The sequence below is a fragment of the Lepidothrix coronata genome, unplaced genomic scaffold, assembly GCF_001604755.1.
Source record: "Lepidothrix coronata isolate B3197 unplaced genomic scaffold, Lepidothrix_coronata-1.0 Scaffold29, whole genome shotgun sequence".
In the NCBI taxonomy this organism is placed as follows: domain Eukaryota; kingdom Metazoa; phylum Chordata; class Aves; order Passeriformes; family Pipridae; genus Lepidothrix; species Lepidothrix coronata.
Window position 1 is genome coordinate 1,866,589 of NW_016690209.1, and position 20,900 is coordinate 1,887,488.

General features: G+C 37.6%; 1 protein-coding gene across 8 annotated transcripts in view; it reads left to right on the top strand.

The window, feature by feature from the left end:
• The window catches only part of ATP11B (ATPase phospholipid transporting 11B (putative)), a 65,371-nt gene that overhangs the window by 3,370 nt on the left and 41,101 nt on the right, over positions 1-20,900 (top strand). For all 8 annotated transcript variants that reach the window (XM_017810531.1, XM_017810535.1, XM_017810536.1 and 5 more), the window contains exons 2-7: positions 11,214-11,330; positions 12,164-12,253; positions 15,358-15,438; positions 19,607-19,714; positions 19,886-20,014; positions 20,132-20,235. In XM_017810531.1, the coding sequence (XP_017666020.1) occupies positions 11,214-11,330; positions 12,164-12,253; positions 15,358-15,438; positions 19,607-19,714; positions 19,886-20,014; positions 20,132-20,235 (629 nt within the window). The remainder of the gene's footprint in view (positions 1-11,213; positions 11,331-12,163; positions 12,254-15,357; positions 15,439-19,606; positions 19,715-19,885; positions 20,015-20,131; positions 20,236-20,900) is intronic.

Sequence of the window (20,900 nt, forward strand, 5' to 3'; positions counted from 1 at the left end):
ACAACATGTCATTTGTAAAGCTCGGTGACTTTCTGTTCCACTTCTCGTTCTGTGGGTTTGTGACAGTGTTTGGACTGTGCTGGGGTCCTGGTGATGCACATGGAGTGTAGGAGCTGTTGCAGTGGTATTGACAGAAAATAATGATACCTTCAGTTGTCTGGTGAGGTGGTATCCAAAAATTGTTGTAGAATACTTTTGTATGTTTGATTTTTAGCTGTGTAATTTTGAACTATTAGTCCTGTCATGTGAAGAAGAGTCTCTGGTTTATCCTTCTAGTTGCTATTATGAGGAGTTTGAGCCTTTTGATCTGTTATCTGTCATCTCAATGATGTACAAAAGATATTGCATGGAGAAAACCTAAGAGCTGCCTGCCTGGTCCCTCTTCTATAAATGACAAGTTCAAGACAAGCAAAGTTGAGCTGTATTTGACAGAGGATCTTTACAGTTTAAGAACCTCAGTGCTGCTGTGCACTGACAGCAACTTTTACGTGAGGTATACGGGCAAATGCAGCTTTGCTATTTAGCTGTAAGTCAAAAATAAAAATATAGATTAACCAGAAAACCTAATTACCAGACTAAATTTTATTTCATGGTTATAGGAAGGCTCAGACTGGGAGGAAAGTTTAGAGTTCATCTAGTCCAAAAGTTCTACATAGCCTGCACTGAGGGGTGATCATAGAGAATGTTTTTGACTCTTTTGTTTTGGTAATCTCTGTCACATCCCTTTTGCTTCCAGGTGTTGGTGTCTGTTAAGATGTTCTGAGAGAACAGATGGTATTTTGAGATAACTTGCAGTTATTGGCATTGTGAGCAAGGTGGACAGCATTTGATCTCGTTGTTTGCCCTGGCATGTGTTTATTATTTTCACTTAATCATTTTGTTGAATGAATTGAATCAATACAGTTAACCCCCTCCCCCTCAAAAAAAGTAATTCCCTGTATTTTTTGAATGCTGAAAGTAGTTTAAACTAATCTAATGACTGAGAATCTAGCTTCTGAAATCACCTTGCTTTTCTGGAGTATCGTTTTCCCCCTCTTATTTGTCACTGAAGCCTCTTAGCCTTTTTGACGAAAATTAAGTGGGTGTTTGTTATTGTATACTATAAAAATAAATGCATATTTTCTCAGAAGAGTTCCCATGGTTCAGAGTGCCCAGCTAATACCTTCTGAATTGTCACTGCAGGATCAGCGAGGTGCATGTTAGAACAGGCCAAAGGTGGCATTGCCTTGATAGAGTAGCTTGAGAGCTGGGGATTGGTGACTCCCCTCATGTCAGGAGAAAATGTGGCCTGTTTTTTTTCTGCTAGAGATATTCTTTGATCTGCTGGACTAGTCCTCCCATTGTGTTTGGGTCTTCTACCCTTATTTTCTTTCTGTATTCTGCGACTGCTGAAGGCTAACACATTCTCAGCACAGTGTGTTCCAAAGCGTGCAGAACCCGGCCCTGCCTTCAGCCAGCTGTCTGTTCCCAATGGAGATATCCGCTCTGTCCTGTGTGTGATTTTTTAAGTCTTACCTCGTAAAAAATTAAACCCTAAATTTAAAAATTGCCTACCCAAACTTAATCAAAGCAGTCATGACACTGTGTCTTTCAAAGACTGTTTTAAAAATAGGAAGATCAGTGTTGTCCGACGTGCTGCCTTGCTGTGAGACTTGGATTTCTTTTTTTTAAGCAGCAGATTTTTTGTTGTGCCAAATTTGCACTTGTCACTCAATAATATGACTGTTTAATTGACTGTATGGTATTCCTGCACTAACAGGTCCTCTTCCCTCACTAACTACCATCTATTTATGTTTTATGTGACTAGGGGAGAAAAATATTATTTTGTTGACAAAGAGCAAAAACTTTTTGTGTTCTAGTCAGCAGGTAGTATTTGGTAGTATTTGGGGGGGTGGTTCAGGGTGAATGCCTCTTCTTAGTGTTAAGAGATTGCTTATGACCTCTCACCAGAAGGTAAAATTCATAATCTAAGGCAAGTAAATATGTGCTAAATTTAATAACATTCAACATGTGTTTTGGATATCACTGGTATTTGTTTTTCTAGTTTTAAATGGATTGACTGACTTCATTAAAACTGGCATTTGCTTTCCTCAGGATGGAGAGATAGGAGTTATAAAAGAAAACTATAATAAAGCATTTAAATTTCATTGAAAGCCTCATGACTTGTGCCTTTCATTGGTGGTCTCTTTATTGTACTTTAATGCCCTCAGTAGTTACAACTCGTTTTTAAACTATTTCACCAGGGAAAAGGTATCTACCTCTCCAAAAAATCCTCTAATTTCTAGCACAAAATCTGTTTGTTAAGCCAGCAGATAAGAACTGCAGCAAGATAGATCTGACAAAGTGCCTCTGTAAATGCAAGGTCATATCTTTCAGCAAAACACAGGTGACATATTTGCAGCTAGACTTTTTTTTAACCTTACTTTTTTTTTTACAAACCTCTTTTCAGCTGCTGTTGAAAAAACCACTTAGCAATAGTACAGGCCATGATAGAAAAGATAGAAAGTGGGACTGACAGCTACACTGTGATTTGAAAAACAAACCCCTGCAATTCCTTGGCCTCCCACATGCAGTGACTTAAGAGGATTTTTTTCCTTGTTTACTTTGAGCAAAAATAAGCATGGGAAAGGAAAACTTTACTGTAAATGGGAAGAAGATAATGATGTAGACAAAAGGCAAGCTGGCTGTTTTCATTCTGAAATACTTTACCAGGGGAAGAAGTTTCAAATGGTTTAAACCAAAAAAAAATATCTTGTTATATGTTGCTGCATTTTGTTACTCCTTTGCACATTTTTGTGCTTAGTTTATGGGTGGCTGTGCTAGTTTTTTCAGATATTTTACATATCTGTTTGGAAGGGGAATCGCAACAAAAGAGAAAGGGTGCTTAAGATTTAGTAGGCTTTAAGGATAAACTAGTTTGTACACATGTCTGAAAGCAGGACATTAAACTGATACTTAGGTCATAAATCATATTTGAAATGGAATTAAAACTTAAAGTGCTATTCAATGGATGGAGCAGACTCACAACTGTAATGTTTTTACAGATCAGGCTTTATCCGAGCGTGTTAAAAGGAAGAGCTAGACAGTCCTAGCTATGAACGAACTTCTCTTCCTGTGAAATTTGTTGAGCAGCAACTGTCAGCAATTGTCAGTGTAATTTTGGCACACATTTTGAAAAAACCGTAAGATTTATTATCTTGGGGTGATTCTGGGGGAAGAGATATTTGGAAAGGTTTTTTTTTTCCCCCATGCTGAAGGAAAATGTGAATTAGACTTGCAGTGCCGGAACTGATTGGCAGAAGTAGCTATTGCTGCTAGAACCAATCCAGATATTGAAAACGGTGATTTTCAGTATTCTTATGGGATAGTGGTCGTATTAGTAGCCCAGAACAGGAGCCCTTCATGCTTGTGTAAAATACTTTTACAAATGACTCTTCAAAGCAGTGAGTAAACAGTATTTCATTTTAAGATACTGGTGCATATAGGATGCAAATGTGTGAAGGAATGTATGATTCTTCTGTATTTGTCCTGTCGTGGACTTGACAAATGTAATGTTTTTATGGTGAAATTGTTATCTACAAAGTTGGAGCTGCTTTCTAGTTTTAAGTGAAAGTTCATAACCTGTCACAGATTGGAATGCCTTATTAAATATTGAACATCTGCTATAACCTTACTTAAATGAATACAGGGAATGTGCAGAAAGGATACAGTTAGGGTGTGGAGGTTTTTGTTACTTTTTTCTGAGATACCATGGTTATTCAAGGTAGATGAAGGATTTGTATGTTAAATGTTTCATTTACTGCATTGGTTCTGTATTTCTTAGTGTGACCTGTTTAGTAGCTGCTATTTCTGTCTGATTGATTACTGCAGAATTGTACCATATTCAAGGTACTTTATATTCAAGCAGTGTTCTTAAAAGTGATTTGTGATTTTGGGGATCTCAATTCTTATTTTACAAAATATGGTGCCCTATAGTTGTCTCTTGAGAGGTATCTGAAATCACCTGTCACCTTTGAAAATCTTGCCCAGTCTCTGTTCATGCTTGAGGGGGAGATGATATTGCAGATATGAACAACTAATTGCTGGAGCCCACAGAGGCAAACTTTTAGTTCTGAGATTAAAAAACTGTGTATTTGGAACTTCAAAGGCATCTTCATTTCCACTTATTTAGAGGAATGGGCTGCTTTGGGAAGCATGGCAAAATACCAAATATTCTGGACCACAGATCCTGTCAAAGTTCAACTTCTCACAAACTTCTTGGACTTTAACATTTTTTAAAAAGAAAAAACTTAGAGAGCACTGACTGGCCTTGAAGAGTAGCGATTAGCCCTGTCTGAGACTGAGGTTTGCTTCTTAGAATCTGACTGTTAACTAAGTTTCTTCCTTCATTTGAGTTGAAGACACATTTATTGTGAAGTCTGTTTTCTGCCAAACAGCATCTGAGCAAAAGTATCACTGGATCTGTTATTGATAATCTTCATAATCTGTGTCTGACTATGACAGGGAGCATCCTAAAATAAAGCAATGAATAAGGAATGTATTACAGTCATTTTATTGGTTAAATATATCGAGGCAAGAGGATAAGCCCATACAAGCTGGCCTTGAACACTGCAGGAATGGAGCATCAGCAGCTTTCCATGCCAAAGCCTTACCACCCTCACAGGGAAAAGTTTCTTCCTTATATCTAATCTAAATCTGCTCTCTATCAGTTTAAAGCCGTTACCCTTTGTCATATCAGTACATGCCCTTGTAAACAGTCCCTCCCTGGCTTTCTTGTAGTCCCCCTTTGGGTGCTGGAATAATAATTCTGTAGGACAAAGAATTCTTTTGAAGACAGTCACAAGTAGCTGTTATAAGGCTTTAGGTTTGTTTTATCATATGAAATCCAAAATGCTTTGTAAATACTGTAATTTGGATTGTGAGGAGGGTAAGAAAGCCATTTCCTGCATCGATGCAAGTCAGACTATTTTAGAATTAAGCATTGTACCTGAACCTCTGTTAAAATTCTTTGCTGCTCACGGGAACCAGCCGTGCCATAACTGTCTTGAGAGCACTGTGTTAGAAAGCATAACTTGCCTGCTCAGCTCCCTTTTCCTTTCTGATTTTATTGATGTTACAAGACCAGTATGTTTGGCATCAGTGACCAGAGTAGAGGAACTGGCGCAGGGAAGTATGTTAGCAGTGAATGAGGCCAGTTGACCTGGCTTGTTATGTTTGCAGATAAATAAAGAGAAGACAGATGATTTTTTTTTTTTTTTTAAATTTTAAGTAGGGATTTTCCCAGGTTACTTCTGTGGGCATTTTGAAAAAATAAGGCAAAATAAGAACAATTTGAGCTATATGTAACCAGGACTTTGTGATGAGCACGAGTACAACTTTTCTGAATGTAGCATGAGGCAGATTTTTTAATGTAGTAAAAGGACAGATTATTGCTTCATGATTTCTCCGGCCTTGTTTCCTAGAGGGTGTGTTTTCACAAAATAATGTAGTCTGGTTATAGGTCTTTTAGAAGGTTACAGCATGATTTATTATCAGATATTTTAAACAACTGTAGATACAGTAAGTGGGAAGAGGAAGTTGCACGAATGGTGCATGGCTTTTAGTACAGTTTTATTTCTTTACTGCAGTGGTATTTAAAAGGGGAGGAACAAACCATGTACACGTCAGGGTGCTTCAGCTGATTCACTACTTCAGTTGTTAGAGCAGTGTTTAAAATTGCTGTGAGAGGCTGTTTCCTCCTTCATGCTAACCTTTGATATGGCAAATTCAGTTTGACCAGTGCCTAGTTATATGACTGAAAGAATTATTGGCTGACTGTATAGAGTACAAATTTACACAGACTTCTGAAAATGGGCATGGAGTGTGTATAGATCATCTTATCTGACAGAGGGAAAAGTATTCTATGTATATTCAGAAGAAAATCCAAAGCAAGAAAATCCATTTCCTCAAAACACCTTTAATCAAAATATATCTTGACAGCAGTGTAATAGCAGACTTTTGGGCTGTCTGCCAGGAGATGTGGTGTTCTGCTTCTGCAGCCACGATCAGTCAAGTCACTTCCTGAGGAAAAAGGGTTTCTCAGACCAGGTTTTCATCTGTTTATTAGTTTTATTGGGTAGTACTTGATAATCAGATGGCTTATGGGGGATCTGCTACTTTTCCTAGCACTGTCCAGTGTGGTTTTTGAAATGAGGAAGAGGCTCTAAATGAGACTTCTTCTTTCAAACCCCTTTCACTGAAAAGTGGTCACATAGCAGAAGTTCTTTTGGCAAATATAAGTTTGCTTTTTTTACCCCTGTAAAAGCTGTGAGGAATGAATGAGAAACCCTGGGAGATGATGTTAAACCATGCCAGCTTTATTCAAGTGACAGGCAAAAACTGCCTGTCAGATGATTTGTAATTATCGATGTTTGTATTGCAAAGCTTGACACAGCGATTGGTTTGTTGTGTGCTGGTCTCATGTCACTAATCCTTGCTGAAAGATCCATGAATTTCTGCTGTCTCACTTCACAGTGCTGGGGAGGGCGTGGGGAGGGTGTACGTGCACACTGCCCTACGTTAATAGTGGTATTGAAGCATTATATGTGTATATATGTATATATATATGCAGTATATGTGTATATTATATCAACAAGTTGACCAAAAAAGCTGTTTTTCTTTTCTTCCTTTACACTTGCAGGTGTTGGGAGGGTCTCTTTTTGTAGTGCTGCTTCTCATTTGCTTACTCTGTGGTTACGTAATTCATTGTGTGTGTTAATAATGCTTCCTCAGCAGCAATATAAAACTCTTCTTTCATAGTAAGTGCTTTTGTCACCAGGCAATTGGCATGACCATGCAATTGTTTTAGGGAACTGACACATTAAAAAAAAATAAAATAAAATAAAAAAAAACAAGTGGGAAAAATGGTGGGGGTTTGGTTGGATCAGTTTTCCAGTCCACCTTATCCGATGGCTACATGGGCAATTCTGGGCAAGTGGTTGAAATGGAGACAGAATGTAGGAAGGGGTTATTTTGGGGTGGCTGTTGAATCCCATTTCTTTCATGAAATAAATTGCATAAAATTGCAGTCAAATATTTCTCCTCAGTTCCTCGGGGTATGTTTTCTGTGCTGTTTTAAAGGGACCTAATTATTGCACAGAGGATGTCTTTGTCTAACTTTTAGAACAGTAACGAAATCACTGCTGAAGGAATTTAGTAAAAACTACTTCGTCTTTGGTTAGAGTCATTGCAAATTTATAAAAAAGGAAAACTCTGAATCACTTATTTCTTCTTTTTCTTTTTTTTTCCTCAAAAGTTACTTTCATTTGTGCTTTGTAAATCAGCTTCACTCAGGCACTTTGTATTGTATTTAAGTGGTATGTGTTTAAACTATATTCAAAAACAAACATGTTGAGTTTATCTGGGTGCAAAACTTCTATTGGGAATGTGCAGATTGAAATTAAGTGAGGGATGTATTCCAAGGGTAGATAACTCCTGGTTTGTGTTGATAAATCAGCTGAGGGGCTGAACTTTAGCTAATAAATGTAGATTTAACTTGCAGCATGAAGGGGGGAAAATCAGGTCACTTTATCTTATGGTCAAATTTTATTTAAAGCTGACTCATGTAATATATATGCCTGTAATATACCTTATCAAGAAGCTTTAAATATCAGATTCTGTAATACACTCAGCATCATTTGTGATGTCATCAATTATCTGTGCACTTGGGTAGAAATCACTTCACGAGAGAACTGCAGGAAAACTAACTTTTGTTGAAAGATATTGGTGACAATCGTTTTGCAAGACTCAAACTTTAATTTGGGGATTCTCTGCTCATGCTGTTCAGCTGCAGAAATCCTTTGACAAGGGCATGTTACCCTACTTCTGCAGCTGAGTTAGAGAATGACGTTAGAAAGAGAGAACTGTCTAATAAGTGAAATTAGGAGACAGTGTGCTTCAGCCTGCTTTGCTGGCTGTGGACAGTTACCGTGCAAAATCCCTTTGCCGGGCAAAAATTTGGACTACAGATCAGTTTGTGTCAGGAGCAGGCTCAATGACCAATCCCATAGTTTGGGAAGTGTTAAAGACATTTCAGTTCTTGAAAATTAAGTTCATTGTCTGTGCAGAATTTTCCTTGGAGAGATGTGTAATGAAAATTTCTCTGGCAGATCTACTTGGTTGTGGTCTGGCTAATTATGAGATGACAGGGATGCTGGGTAATTTCAAATGATCTTTAGAAGTTACAGTCATAAAATTTAAGAAATCTGGGTTTTGTTCCCAGCTCTGACACTTATTTCCTGCTGTGACTACAGTCAAGTCACTAAGGTTGTCAGGGATGTCCTTTTCCAACCACAGCTCTGACAACTGAAGGGTTTTTGTCCCCAGCCTGCCTTGGGTGTGCTTTGTGATCTGCTGACTGCTCAGCTTCTGAGCTTTCTCTGTGGCAAATGTCAACAAAATGGAATTAAATGTGTAAAGACTGCAGTTTTAAACTGTTTTAACTGCACAACTGCACCTGTAAAATTGTATGGCCAGAGATTCCGATTTGGAAAATAGATTCCTTTTAATCAGTTGAGTCTGCTTCAGCAGATGTATTCTTCTCTGATAGAAGTGCTTGTGCAGTGAGGCTGGAATTGTACAGAGGTCTTTACTCTTCATAATAAAAATGTCATCAAACTCATCAACTTTCAGGTGCTCAGATAGTTGCCTAAAAAGGGCATATAAAAAATTCAGTGATACTGTAGTCACTCTGAAACCTTTCGTTTATCTTTTAATAACTTTCAGCAAGTGGCATGGAGATTAGCATTTTTCACTGCCAGAAAGAAGACTGCCACTTGTTTTCTTTGCTTTTTCTGGTTTTATTTCCCTTGCTTTACATCTGTTTGAATTTTTTCAGGCTGTAGAGTATGACTTTCCAAAGTGAGAATGTCTGGTATTTTGTGAGTGCCAGACATTTTCTGAGATAGAAGAGAGCTGTGCACCTAGTCTTACTAATTAGGCACATTTTTTCTTGCTTGCAAAACCCTTTTATTTGTGGCATCTTCTGGATTGATTTAGAAATAATGTGTCACTAATGTCAGGTATCCAAAATGCTTCTGCTGCAAACACTGTTCTCTTTTTAAATTTTGTGTCATCATTTAACAGGTACTTTTTTTTTCATCTTACTTTCATGCTTGTATTTCTTAAAGCTGTGAACAGTTCCTTTCTTTTTGCTTTTGGCATCCTATGTATTTTCTCCTGTCCTTTCCCCTATCTACTTTTTGTCTCACTGCTCCACTCTTATCTTTAAACAAGTTTTCACCCTGGAGCCTGTGACTAGACCAGCCTTCCACTGCTTGTCATCTAAAGTTTGTTCTCCTTCAAATCTCTTTGAAAAATTCCCCTTCCTTTCTTTCTCCCTTCTTTTTTCTGGACCTCTTTCTTTCTGATGTAGAAGGTTTCTCTGGTAATGATGTCAAACACAAAAATTTGTATGTTTGAGAGGATTCTTTTTATTATTACCTTACTTTAAAATGACACCATCCTGGATGTGAACAGACCTCATGCCCTGTGTTAGAGATATTCATGGATTTAAGAAAATTCTTGATGGGTTATACCAACCACTTTTTGTGTCACTCATTGTGCTCACTGTTTATCTTCTGTAGTTACTGGTACAGAAGTATCTTCTTCTGGAGTTCTGTGAAGTGTCAGTTTTTATTTGACATCATTCAGGGTCTGAGCCTGGTTTCACATGTGAAGCAACACAACTGCAAATGTCGTTTCCTCACCTGCAGTAATGGAATTGGGAATGCCCTTCCTAGCTGTTCCACCAGTTGTCCTTGCACATGGCATCAAAGAACAAGGAGATTGTGGACACAGTGCAAAGTCAATTCTAAGATTAGGAATGTGTGTGGTGTTGGCACTGAAATTCAGCACCTCACAGTCATTGATTCCTGATTGAACAATTAACAGTTCCAGATTTAATTTCACTGGTTTATTTCATGTCTTAGAGCTTTTCTCTTTTTATTTTAGTAGTTTTCTTGGCCTGTTCTCTGAATTATTACTGTTTTATTGTGTTGTTTGTTGTCTTTTGGCATCACCTGCTTGTCCAGGTCAAAAAATTATTGCTAGGAAGAGTTCTGGTGAGTCATGTAGCCCCAGGAAAGGCTCTATTAAAGATAGACTTGAATGACCTAGATACAAGCCCTTGTGTTACAGAGACATTACAACCTTCCCACATGACTTATTTTGGTTTTTAATTCTTCCTTTCCATAAGAAAGGAATTTTGGTTTGGTTGCCAATATCCAGACTAAGTTTTCCTACCTGCAGCTTAAGCCTACTTGCTTCTGTTCTTCTTTGTCCTTTAAATTACCTGTTTTCTCAATGGAACAGTCTTTTCTATATCAGAAGATTTGCTAGGATATCCCAAGTTTCCTCTCCTCTAGGCTAAATGACTCTAATTTGTTTGCTCTTTGCCTTTTAGATTGTTCAGCCTTGCGTTATAAGTCATGTTTTTAGGATCCCTTGTGGCTCATGTTCCAGTCCTCTGGGTGTTGTCCAGTGGGTTCTCAGTGCTTCAGCTGTGGCTCCCACTTCTCCAGCCTCCTCAGCACTGAAGGCCTTTTCCTCAGTGGGATGACATGGATGACTCAGAGTTGTTGGATGAATTGGTGGTCGTGACAGGAAATCACATTTGAGATTTGACAAATTGTTACTTCTTGGAGATAAAACCTGTTTGGAAAAACAGTATTGTCTAGTCAGATGCATATGCTTTTGATTTTTAGCTGGTGAGAATCTTTTCAAAATCCAGTTGTCACAGCATACTAGTATAACTTGTTTGTTTTGACCTTTTATTTTTTTCAATAATTGGTTTTATGAGCACAGCTGGGAGGTTTTGTAATTTAATTATATTTTCATCTTCATTTCTATTTCTTCTTTTTTAAGTTTCACAAGGTTTCAAGTTTGCATCTCTGTCCTTCTTGAGAAAGGATTTTTTTAATTTTATTTTTCAGAATGAGTACACAACCTCAGAATTGAGGGAGGGTTTTTTCCCAATTTTTGAAAATTCTATGGACAAAACAGACTTCAATTTTGTACATTAATTTTCTTTACTATTCAAGAGCCACTATTCCAAAACTGCTACTTGATATCTGTATATCATTTTTCAGCACAAAGTTAACAGTTTTAGAAAACAGCAGCTATTAACAGTCTTTCTCAATCACCTCTTTTTTATTTTATTTTTATATTATTTTTAGGGTTTTGACCCACCTCATCAAAGCGATACAAGAACTATTTATATAGCAAATCGTTTTCCCCAGCATGGCCATTATGTTCCTCAGAAGTTTGCAGACAACAGAATCATATCATCCAAGGTAAGGAATCCATTTCTTGTGGGAAAACCACTTGATATGTTACTTTAGAAGTTGTTTGGTAAATGTGCAGGTGTGTATGATGTCTAGTGGTGCATATACAATATTCAAAATGAAACAAACTTTTTTGAGGGAAAAGCAAGGTTGCTTCCTATGTAGTTTTTCTCCTCTCATCCTTCTTTCCTCAAAGCCTATTAAAGTACAGAGCAATTAAGCCTGTTGGTCAGGATTTCTGAAGGACAGTAGGTTTTAAACCAGTGCTGGTCATGTCTGAATGTGATGCACCAAACTACTTAAAAAGAAGGGTGAAGCTGGTTGTGAGGGTTTTTAAAGTAGCCAAATTGAAAGCTAATACTCTGCATAAAATAAATCAGCAGTGGACTGCAGTTGCAGATTCCCTCCTAGTGTGTTCTTGGATTGAAATCAGTGGAGCTGGTGGTGGGATGTGCCTTGTCGCTGTGGTGTTGGAGAGAATGTTACAGCTGCAAGAATTAAATTTCTTCCCTGCTACCCAGGATGCAAACAGCCAAATGACTCCAGCTGCCCCTATCCCAGTGGGTAGGAGAACATTTAAAACATGGCCTGTACTGGCAATGCAGTTGCTACCTCTGCTTCCCTGCTAGCTGTACTTGAAACAGAAGGAGAAAAAACCAACAAAAATTGGATACAGCAGCTCTGTGTGGGAGAAGACCAAGACCAGGAGAAGGTTTGGGGGAGGGGAGATGGAGAATGAAAAGATTTAGCTTAACAGACTTTAATGGGATTGGAACTGAATTTCATTGAAAAATTGTTCAGTGTGTCGTAATTACTCTTCTCTCCCTTTTTTTTCCCTTCAGTATACAGTGTGGAATTTTGTTCCAAAAAACTTATTTGAGCAGTTCCGAAGAGTAGCCAACTTTTATTTTCTCATTATATTTTTGGTTCAGGTAAGTTGAATAATACTCAGGAAATTGCAGTTTATGTTGTAAATCTGCCACTGATTTTTGTTCTGTGAATTTAACTTCTCTACTTACATATTCTGCCTATAAAAAGAACACATTTCCAGTTTCTCTGGGAAAAGAACATCACTTTAAAAACAATTATGTCCAAATTTAAGTGTTATTCTTAGGTTTTACCTTTATGAATGCCAATGTGTTTAAGTGTGCAGCTTTAAAGCCCATTGCACTGACAGCAGAGGGACTCAATTGCCTCAAAATACAATTTTAAATCTCGTAAGGTGGTAATGAAATTCCAAATAGACTTCTTATTTTTGTGGGCATTGGTGGTGTTTGAATAAACCAGGAGTTTTACTGTGTGTTTTTAAGTGCTTCTTGGACATTTGTGTGCAGAAACACAGACATTCAGGTTCACTGGCACCAAAGTGGGCAGTGTGCTTGCTCTTGAGCTGAGCAGAGATTAGTGTATATTCCCAGTGTAGGTGGAATCTCGCTTTTGTAAGTCAACAGACTATTGTGACACAGTTCTAAGATCCTGACATTCAATTTGTTCAGATAAAATGAACCCACAGGTGTTACAATTTGGGTTGACAGTTTGTCGGTTTTGAAGATGTCAGTTAATGCTGTTACTGTTACAGTACAGGTCAGAAATACTGCTGTGGCTTTTGTAGCTTTTTTGTTCTTCTTTTAATGAAGAACATCCACGAGTATATTATGACAGTGTGTACATTTTCGGTAATCTTTGCACCCCCAGCTCTGTAATTTTGTACCTGAATTCTGTGGAGCTATTGTAGGCTTAGCAGGTGAAAGGAGAAAGAGTCTAAGGAGAAATAGTAACTTTTGAAAGACAAATTAATGTCTGAGGCAGAGACAAGATTTTGGGGTACACAAACTTTTCTATCATTATAAAATAGAATGCTTTGAACGTGTGCAGTCCTCCACAGTGATTAACCAACATTTAATAGTATGCATCTGAAAAATATGGCACCTCATTTGACAAAAAACAGGGATAGTGAGGAGTTCATAAAATTTGTCTGTGATTGTGCAAGATGTCAATACTGGGCCAGTTCTGTGGTTTTGAATCCATTGCCTCCTGTGTCCCTTGATCTTGTTCTTTCACATTTAGAAAGAATGACCTTTCTAGGCTGAAAATTCCTGTGTTGGGAGTCACTAAAGTCATACTGTTCTAACTTTGTCTAACAGAATGTGTTGTCCATCGCATTTTCCTAGTTAAGAGTATTGACTGTGTCATTCCTGTTGTGATGTTTCATGCTGTTTAACATGTTGTAGCTTCAGGAACATGGAGACATGCTGGAGATAGTACATTAATGTTACTTAAAGTAACCACAGCCAGCATTGCATTAAAAAGAAATAAAAGCAGATTTACCCCTTTAGTTCAATTTTGTGTCACATTTCTTTCAAACTGTTGAGTTCAGTAATATCTAAATGTGATATCCATGAACAAATAGAGATCTAAAGGCATTAGATTACACTGAGTGTAATCCTGTTGTCTTTGTGACAAGTGGATGCCCTCATGTGTATGGGAAATGTCTTGTCTATGTGCCTGCATTCTTGGAAATAGAACAGGAGAAAAGCTGCAGTAGTTTTTGTTCATTTATTAGAAGGTTTTTATTCAAATCCCATTTGGAAGTTCATTAATATCTAATTTTTTTTTTTTTTGTATAAGGCAAAGGTGCCTTTTAAAGTTGATCACCATGGTATATTCCCTGTCATACAAATCTCATGTGACCAAGATGCAGAATCTGTCATTACCACCTTGTTCCACTGGGGATGGCAGAGCTGGGGCAAAGTCTCAGTGTGGGATTTAAACTTACAGCACAGTCCAGTCCACGTTGTTCACCACACACGTGCATGCCCAAAACATGGTGACAGACTGCATTTTGGTGACACCAGGTGTGTGTGGATGTGTGTCCAACTGTGTGGCAGGCAAAGGACCATGGTGTTCTGGTGAAAGAGGCAAAGAGAGCAGGCTGCCATGACAATTCCACCAGCACAAAACCTGCTTCATTTTCATATATGAGCCTCTCTTGAGAAAGAGTGAGAGAGTATAGATGGCAGAAATGTCATCTATATCACCTAAATCAGGTGCTTTTGGCATGGGTCTTCTTGGACAACATGCTGCCAAGCTGAAATTGCAGTGCTGCAGTTGAGGAACAATATTGCAGGCTATGTCTCATTTTTGTTGTGTTCTGTAAATTGTCTGTTCAATGGCAAAAGAAATAAACTCATGCATGCGTTGTAAGGTGGCATAATCTGTTTTCTCTGTGAGGCTCTTGGCTCTTAAGAGAGTAAACTTCATGTATGATTTTGTTTTTTCTTCTTTAATGATTCCCAAAGCAATGCCATAGGTCTCAGGTAAAGTGGATCCAATCAGTGTCTGTGGTTTTGAATAGTTCCTGTGTATATTTTCTTTGCAGCACTTGACCGTGTTGGTTTTTTCCTGCAGCAGAGGAGAAGCACTAACATCCCCCCACATACAGAATCTTAGTGTGTACACTGCACTTTTGGCATGCCAGCAACAATAGCACAGATTGTAAAAAATGCATGTTAACTTGGGGGAACTGGAAAGGTGCAGTCTGAAAAAGAAAATGTTCTCTAATATCTAAACCATTGGAAATTACTGTTTTTAACTTTATTTTCACTTCTGAAGTGGATGATGTTATACTCTACATTGCTGGTAAGCAGTAGATTGTATAGAATGTTGAAACAGCATCACGAAATGTAGATTTCTTTCCTTTGTAATATACTTCCAAATTCATCTCTGTAGAATGGAAGTATATCTTCCTTTTACTAAGGACTCTTAAAATTGTCACATGCATTACAAATGTGACTAAGGCTGCTCTGTTACCTAGAACCTTTTGTTTGCATCATTATTGACATGTATTATTTAACTGAGTTTTGCTCCAGAAATATTGCAAGAAATGCAGTAAAAACACTCACAATTTATAATGAGATACTTGGAAAATAGTTGTCATGTCTTACTTTATTAGGGTGGTTTTTTATTGACTTTTTTTTTGAAATTACAATGGTAAAAATAAAATTTGAGCTAATGTTCATATTTTCTTCCCTTTTAGCTCATGATAGATACCCCTACCAGTCCTATTACCAGTGGATTGCCATTGTTCTTTGTCATAACTGTGACAGCCATAAAACAGGTAAAGGGGAAAAACCTTGTGGCATGAAATCTTTTGAGGGTAAAGTTACTTAACAAAGTCTGACCAAGAAAATGCTTAGATACTAAAAATACGTAAAACAGTGAAATTTTTAGAAAGGATTTTGTATTTAATGTTTCTTTTTAGATGCTTGAGCTTCAGCATTTGGTTAGTTGTCAAGCGCTCAGTGACTCACTGCAGTACCCTTAAATGGACAGTGAATGATGTCAGGCAGCATTTTTGTCTAAACATTACATGTCACTTGTTATTAGACCTTTTCTGAAAGCTCCTCACTTATTCCTTTGGCACACCTCGCTGCATATCAAAACCAGTCCTCCCACATCACACACTGAGAAAGGAGCTTGGGTGGATGGAGCAGTGGTGCAGCCCATGTTTGTCAGTAGTTAAAAGGCAAGTTTGGCCCCAAGGAGTAGGTTCCATGGTGTAAAGTATGTATTAAATGTAATCCTGTACCAGGTAAAAGCTCCAATTTAGAAAGCTTCTGGTTTTCTTTTCTTCTTCTTTGATTGCATAAAACATTTTGAAGTGCTTTATAGCACCTGAAATAAGAAAAATCTGAGTTTAACAGAAATCTTGTTCAAGCACCATTTTGAGACCTAGAGCCCTGGTAATGAGAATGTAGAAATAGAAGAAAAAGAAAAAAAAAATCTTATGTTTTCTCTAAACCCTTAAAGCAAGAGGAGAAAGAAACGAGCTCATAAATAAAGAGGTGATGTGAATAGAAATTATAATCTCTTCTGCATGGAGGTTATTTTCAGGAACTATCCCCTTCAAGGGGTTTGACAGTGCTGTCTGGGGAAGAGATGCAGTCTAGCAACTGAAAAATAAGCAGGAGACTGTTACAGAGCTACAGCTGGAATTTCAATTTGCCTTCTGTGCCAATAACACCCAAAGGCACCCAGAAATAGGGCAAAAGTAAAAATAGTTCTAGCTTTCAACTGGGTAGAATGGGGCAGAGGGGTTCTTAATGCTGGAGTAATATTTGGACTAACATTTCATCTTGTTACTGTGCAATTTCTGTATGTAGAGTGCCCTAATCCTATTCAATTGCAGTTTTTACCATCACCCCTCCAAAAAAATTGCATATTCAAGAGCTAGAATCATAAGTAGGCAATGGATAATATCCCTTAAAGGTGTGTGAACTAAAAGAGATTATGAAACAGAGTTATAAATATTAGATCATTTTTTTCCAGGAAGAAGTTGGACTTGTGTAAGTCTAAAATAGGCCAAAATAATCTAACACCACCTTGGTTCCAGATGTCCAATCTTATATTGGGAAATTTAAGTATCTTATCATCATTTGCAAAGAAAAGAGATTCTGTCATTCCTTCTGGAGAAACTTGAAATCATTCATGACTTGCAAAGCACCAGGAGATTTCCTGGCTGTCTCAATATCTCTGCAAGGACTATTGGAACCACCTAAGCTGATCTGGTGGACTCTCACATTTATCCTACATGCTGCAAAGAAGGCAAAAAATATTCACAAGCTGTTACCTTGGAAGGACAATTAAGTGTGCTATTTCCAACAGGCTGCCTTCAGACAGGGAAGAAAGACAAACCTTCTGTTGGAGTGCAGAGGGGAAAATAGTATTGCCTCAAAATCAGCTCCAATTTTCTCTCACATGAAGCAGATTTTAAGGAAAGAAACCCCTTTTTGAAAGCTGTGGGGCACCAGCTCTGTACAAAGTTACATCAGGGTAAATGTTAAACTATGATTTAATATTCTCTCAAAAGATGAAGGTGAAAAATAGAAGCATTAACCATATGCAGGTTTAAGAAGCTTAGCAGTGGGTGGAAGAACTCTCCCCTGCTTCCAGAAGACCAGTTAATGTGGAACCTCTAGCAAACCTCAGAACTCAGCCTGATTTTAAACTCAGCAAAGGAGACAGAACTTTTTCTTAGAAGTGTAATTGCACCTGGGTCAGAAGAAGGACATACTAGACTGCAAAGTGGTGCAACTCATGCTGTGTCATTTTATCTGTTCTGTTAGCCAGAGCACTTTCCTCCTTGTGCCTGTGAAGGTCTATATACAATCCTCAGAGGAGTCCAAAATTGGCAAACAAATAAAAATAAAAAGTTAAAAAAACAAGCCAAAACACAATAAAATAAAGGTATTTCCCAAGGAGCTTTAGGAAATAGTCCATTTCAATAAGTTATAGGTATTTAGCTGATTGAACAGAGATGTTTACTTGATTGTCAGTTAAATTATGAACTTTGAAGGTTTTGAATAATTATAGACCTATACTGAGAATGAAAACCCTGGTCATATAAAATGCAGGCTGTTTCTCAATTACATTGATGCAGTTATTTAAACAGGACTTAAGAATATAATTTAATTGAGGGATTTTAATCTTCGTTTCTCTTCATGCAATTAAGCAACATTCCCCGTGTTCCTGTTGCATCTCTCTTTGTTACAGTATTTTTCCAATAGTTGCAAGTGAGGATAAGGAACTCTCAAAAGTGCCGCAGTAGGTAAATTTTGGGGGAATTTGAACTGACCACATTAAGTTGGCTCTTAAGAATTCCCTGGTGTGAGGTGTCACCCTCGGGTTGTAGGCAGTAGATGTCAGATGGGGAAAGCGCTGAAATCTGTACTTTCTAAAGAAGGTAAATTTCAGTTCTTTGCCAAATGCCCATATTGCTCAGCTGTTCAGGTCTATGAGACAAATGCCCCAAGGTTACTGGATGTTAGTTAAACCTTTGTTTTCTTCTGTCAGTCACCTTTAACAAGGAACTGTAGGTACTGACTCTTGCTTTTTCATATTGATTAGGAAGGATTCTTAAAAGAGTCTTACTTAGGAGCTTTAGGATTCTGATTTCCCAGAATCTCTGTGTGTGGCTGCTATTACTACACACTTCTTAATTATTTATTTTTAAGCATTTGGCATATAAAGCTTCTTTTCTTTTCCCTGTTTCCTCTCCCTTTTCTTTTCAAACCCAGGCAGTGCAGTTGTGCTGTCCTTATTCATTTGTGCTAGGTACAGTGGAAGTACATGAAGGTAAAGCTGCAAAACTGTACTTTTAACATACAAAATTCATCATGTAACTTCCCTACAGACTACAGTCAACTGCAGAACTCTCCAAACTGCATCTGCATTAATACTCTTTGTATTATTACATTCATATAATGTTTGTAGGATGAGTTGGGATTATGCCTGCTGTTTCATACGGCTCCCTCCTTCTGTCTGCAGATTTACAAGGAAGTGTTTTTAGCTCTTTCACACATTTTATACCTGCAGAAAAGCATTTTAGGAAATCTTTCTGTTATTGCAAATGAGTTGCAGAAGTTTTGCCAGGATGTAGGAAGCAGTTGATCCATAGATTGATCCATTTCTTGCTTTTGCTTGTGGGGCTTTCCAAACAGTACCTAGATTTGGGGATTAGAGATTATTATGCTATTATAATCTAATGCTATTAGATTAAATAAGCAATGTATAAATACTTCAGGAAAATAGGATGGGGATTCATGATCAGGAATGTTTGCACATTTGTGTGCATGGGATAAAGGGTGCTTGAAGAGGTGCGGAATAACAATTAAAGAAAAACTGCTTAATTTATCAGTTAAAAGCTCAGTTGCTGCAAACTGTTCCATTAGGACTCAAAAAGAATTAAAACCTTCTCAGTCATCTTCTCTTGCTATACAGAGCTGATGTGTCAACAGCATGTCATGCAAAATTAGGAAATCTTAAGATTTCACACATAGGCTATAACAGTAAGTATTAGAAGTGCTGTGTGGTATGACTTGAGGAAGTAATTTCAGTCTGTTACTTCTTTAAAAAAAAGGAATCCATAAAAGACCCTGGGGACTGACTCTTCCCAGATTTGTGGTATAATAATCCATACAGATCAACGATTTAATGAGTGCTTGGTCATCTGATCTGCAGAAAATATCACTGCCTGTTTATTTTCAGAGAATATGGAATTGTTAAGTTTCTTCACCACTTTTGCTGCTTTATGTGCATTTACTTGTTCCTGTGAGTGAAAATTAAGAGGTTTCCCAGGTTCTTGAGTAACAGCTCTAGTAGAAACTCAAGAGAAATTATTATTCAGATTATGCAGGAAGTAATTTGAAGCGCATTTGCTTAGAAGATATTTAGTAAGCTTTTTAGGTTTATTGCTTGAAAAGTAAATTTCTGTGTGTTTTCCACAGGGTTATGAAGATTGGCTACGACATAAAGCAGACAATGAAGTCAACGGTGCTCCAGTTTATGTTGTTCGAAGTGGTGGCCTTGTGAAAACTAGATCTAAAAACATTCGGGTATGTGGTTAAGGGCAAACTGAAAATTGTGTTTCTATCACATAAGTACAGCTCTCGTTTCATTACTAATCATTGTGGCCTGTTTGATCATGGTTAGGTAACAGTGCTGAAATGAATTCTGCTCTTATCAAACTCCCTTTGTGTATTTCTCATTTGTGTTCACTTCATTAGGTGGGGGACATTGTCAGAGTAGCCAAAGATGAGACTTTTCCTGTTGACCTGGTGCTTCTGTCGTCTGATCGAGTGGACGGTTCATGCCATGTCACCACTGCAAGTCTGGATGGAGAGACCAATCTTAAGGTCTGGGTTACTTCTGTGAAACAGTTAATTTGGGATGCCATTTTTAGTTCAGCCTGTTGAAATACCCCCCCTGCTGCCTGGTAGTCCTGTGTTAACTTAAGGGGCGCTGTTTTACAGACACACGTTGCGGTCCCAGAAACAGCAGTGTTGCAGTCTGTTGCCAACCTGGACAAACTGGTAGCTGTTATAGAATGTCAGCAGCCAGAAGCAGATCTGTACAGGTATCACTTTAGTAGTAAATATTTTGAAATTAAACACCTCAAAATGAGGTGTTTAATATTATGAATGTTATCGGTCTTGCTGCAATTAAAATAGCTTCAGACACGTGCTTGAATTTTAGATTTTAATAATTAGCCTGTGTTTATACATATGTACTTACTGAAAGCTGCAAGTGGCAAGTTTTAGTATTTAGGTATTAAACCAAAAATTATAGTTTTTATTTATCTTTTGTATTTTAATTATGTACCTTTCTGTTCTAACCAGTAAACTTGTTTCCAGATCTAAAAAAATTAAATGTCCTATGAATATGACCAGTTTGGAGAATGAGTTGTGTAAGGTTCTGCCGGGAGATTTCAGTACTATATAGGATATTTTAAAGTGAAATTAACTCAAATCATAGCAAATTGTTGTAAGCTTATGTTAATTCCAAAGATATGTGTTAACCATGTTTATTTTGCATGTGCTCAAGATTTGAACTCCATTCTTCAACAGTAAAACCTTAGATTAAAAACAGGGATATCTTTAACATCAGCAATCAATGTCGTAGACATCATGGGGAGCAAAAGTTATATTTCCATCCAAGTTTCTTCTGAATTGTATAGTGGAAAATGGTAGCTATTAAGTAGTAGTTTTTAAAATCCAAGTGTCACAGCTGTTCTTCAGTAAA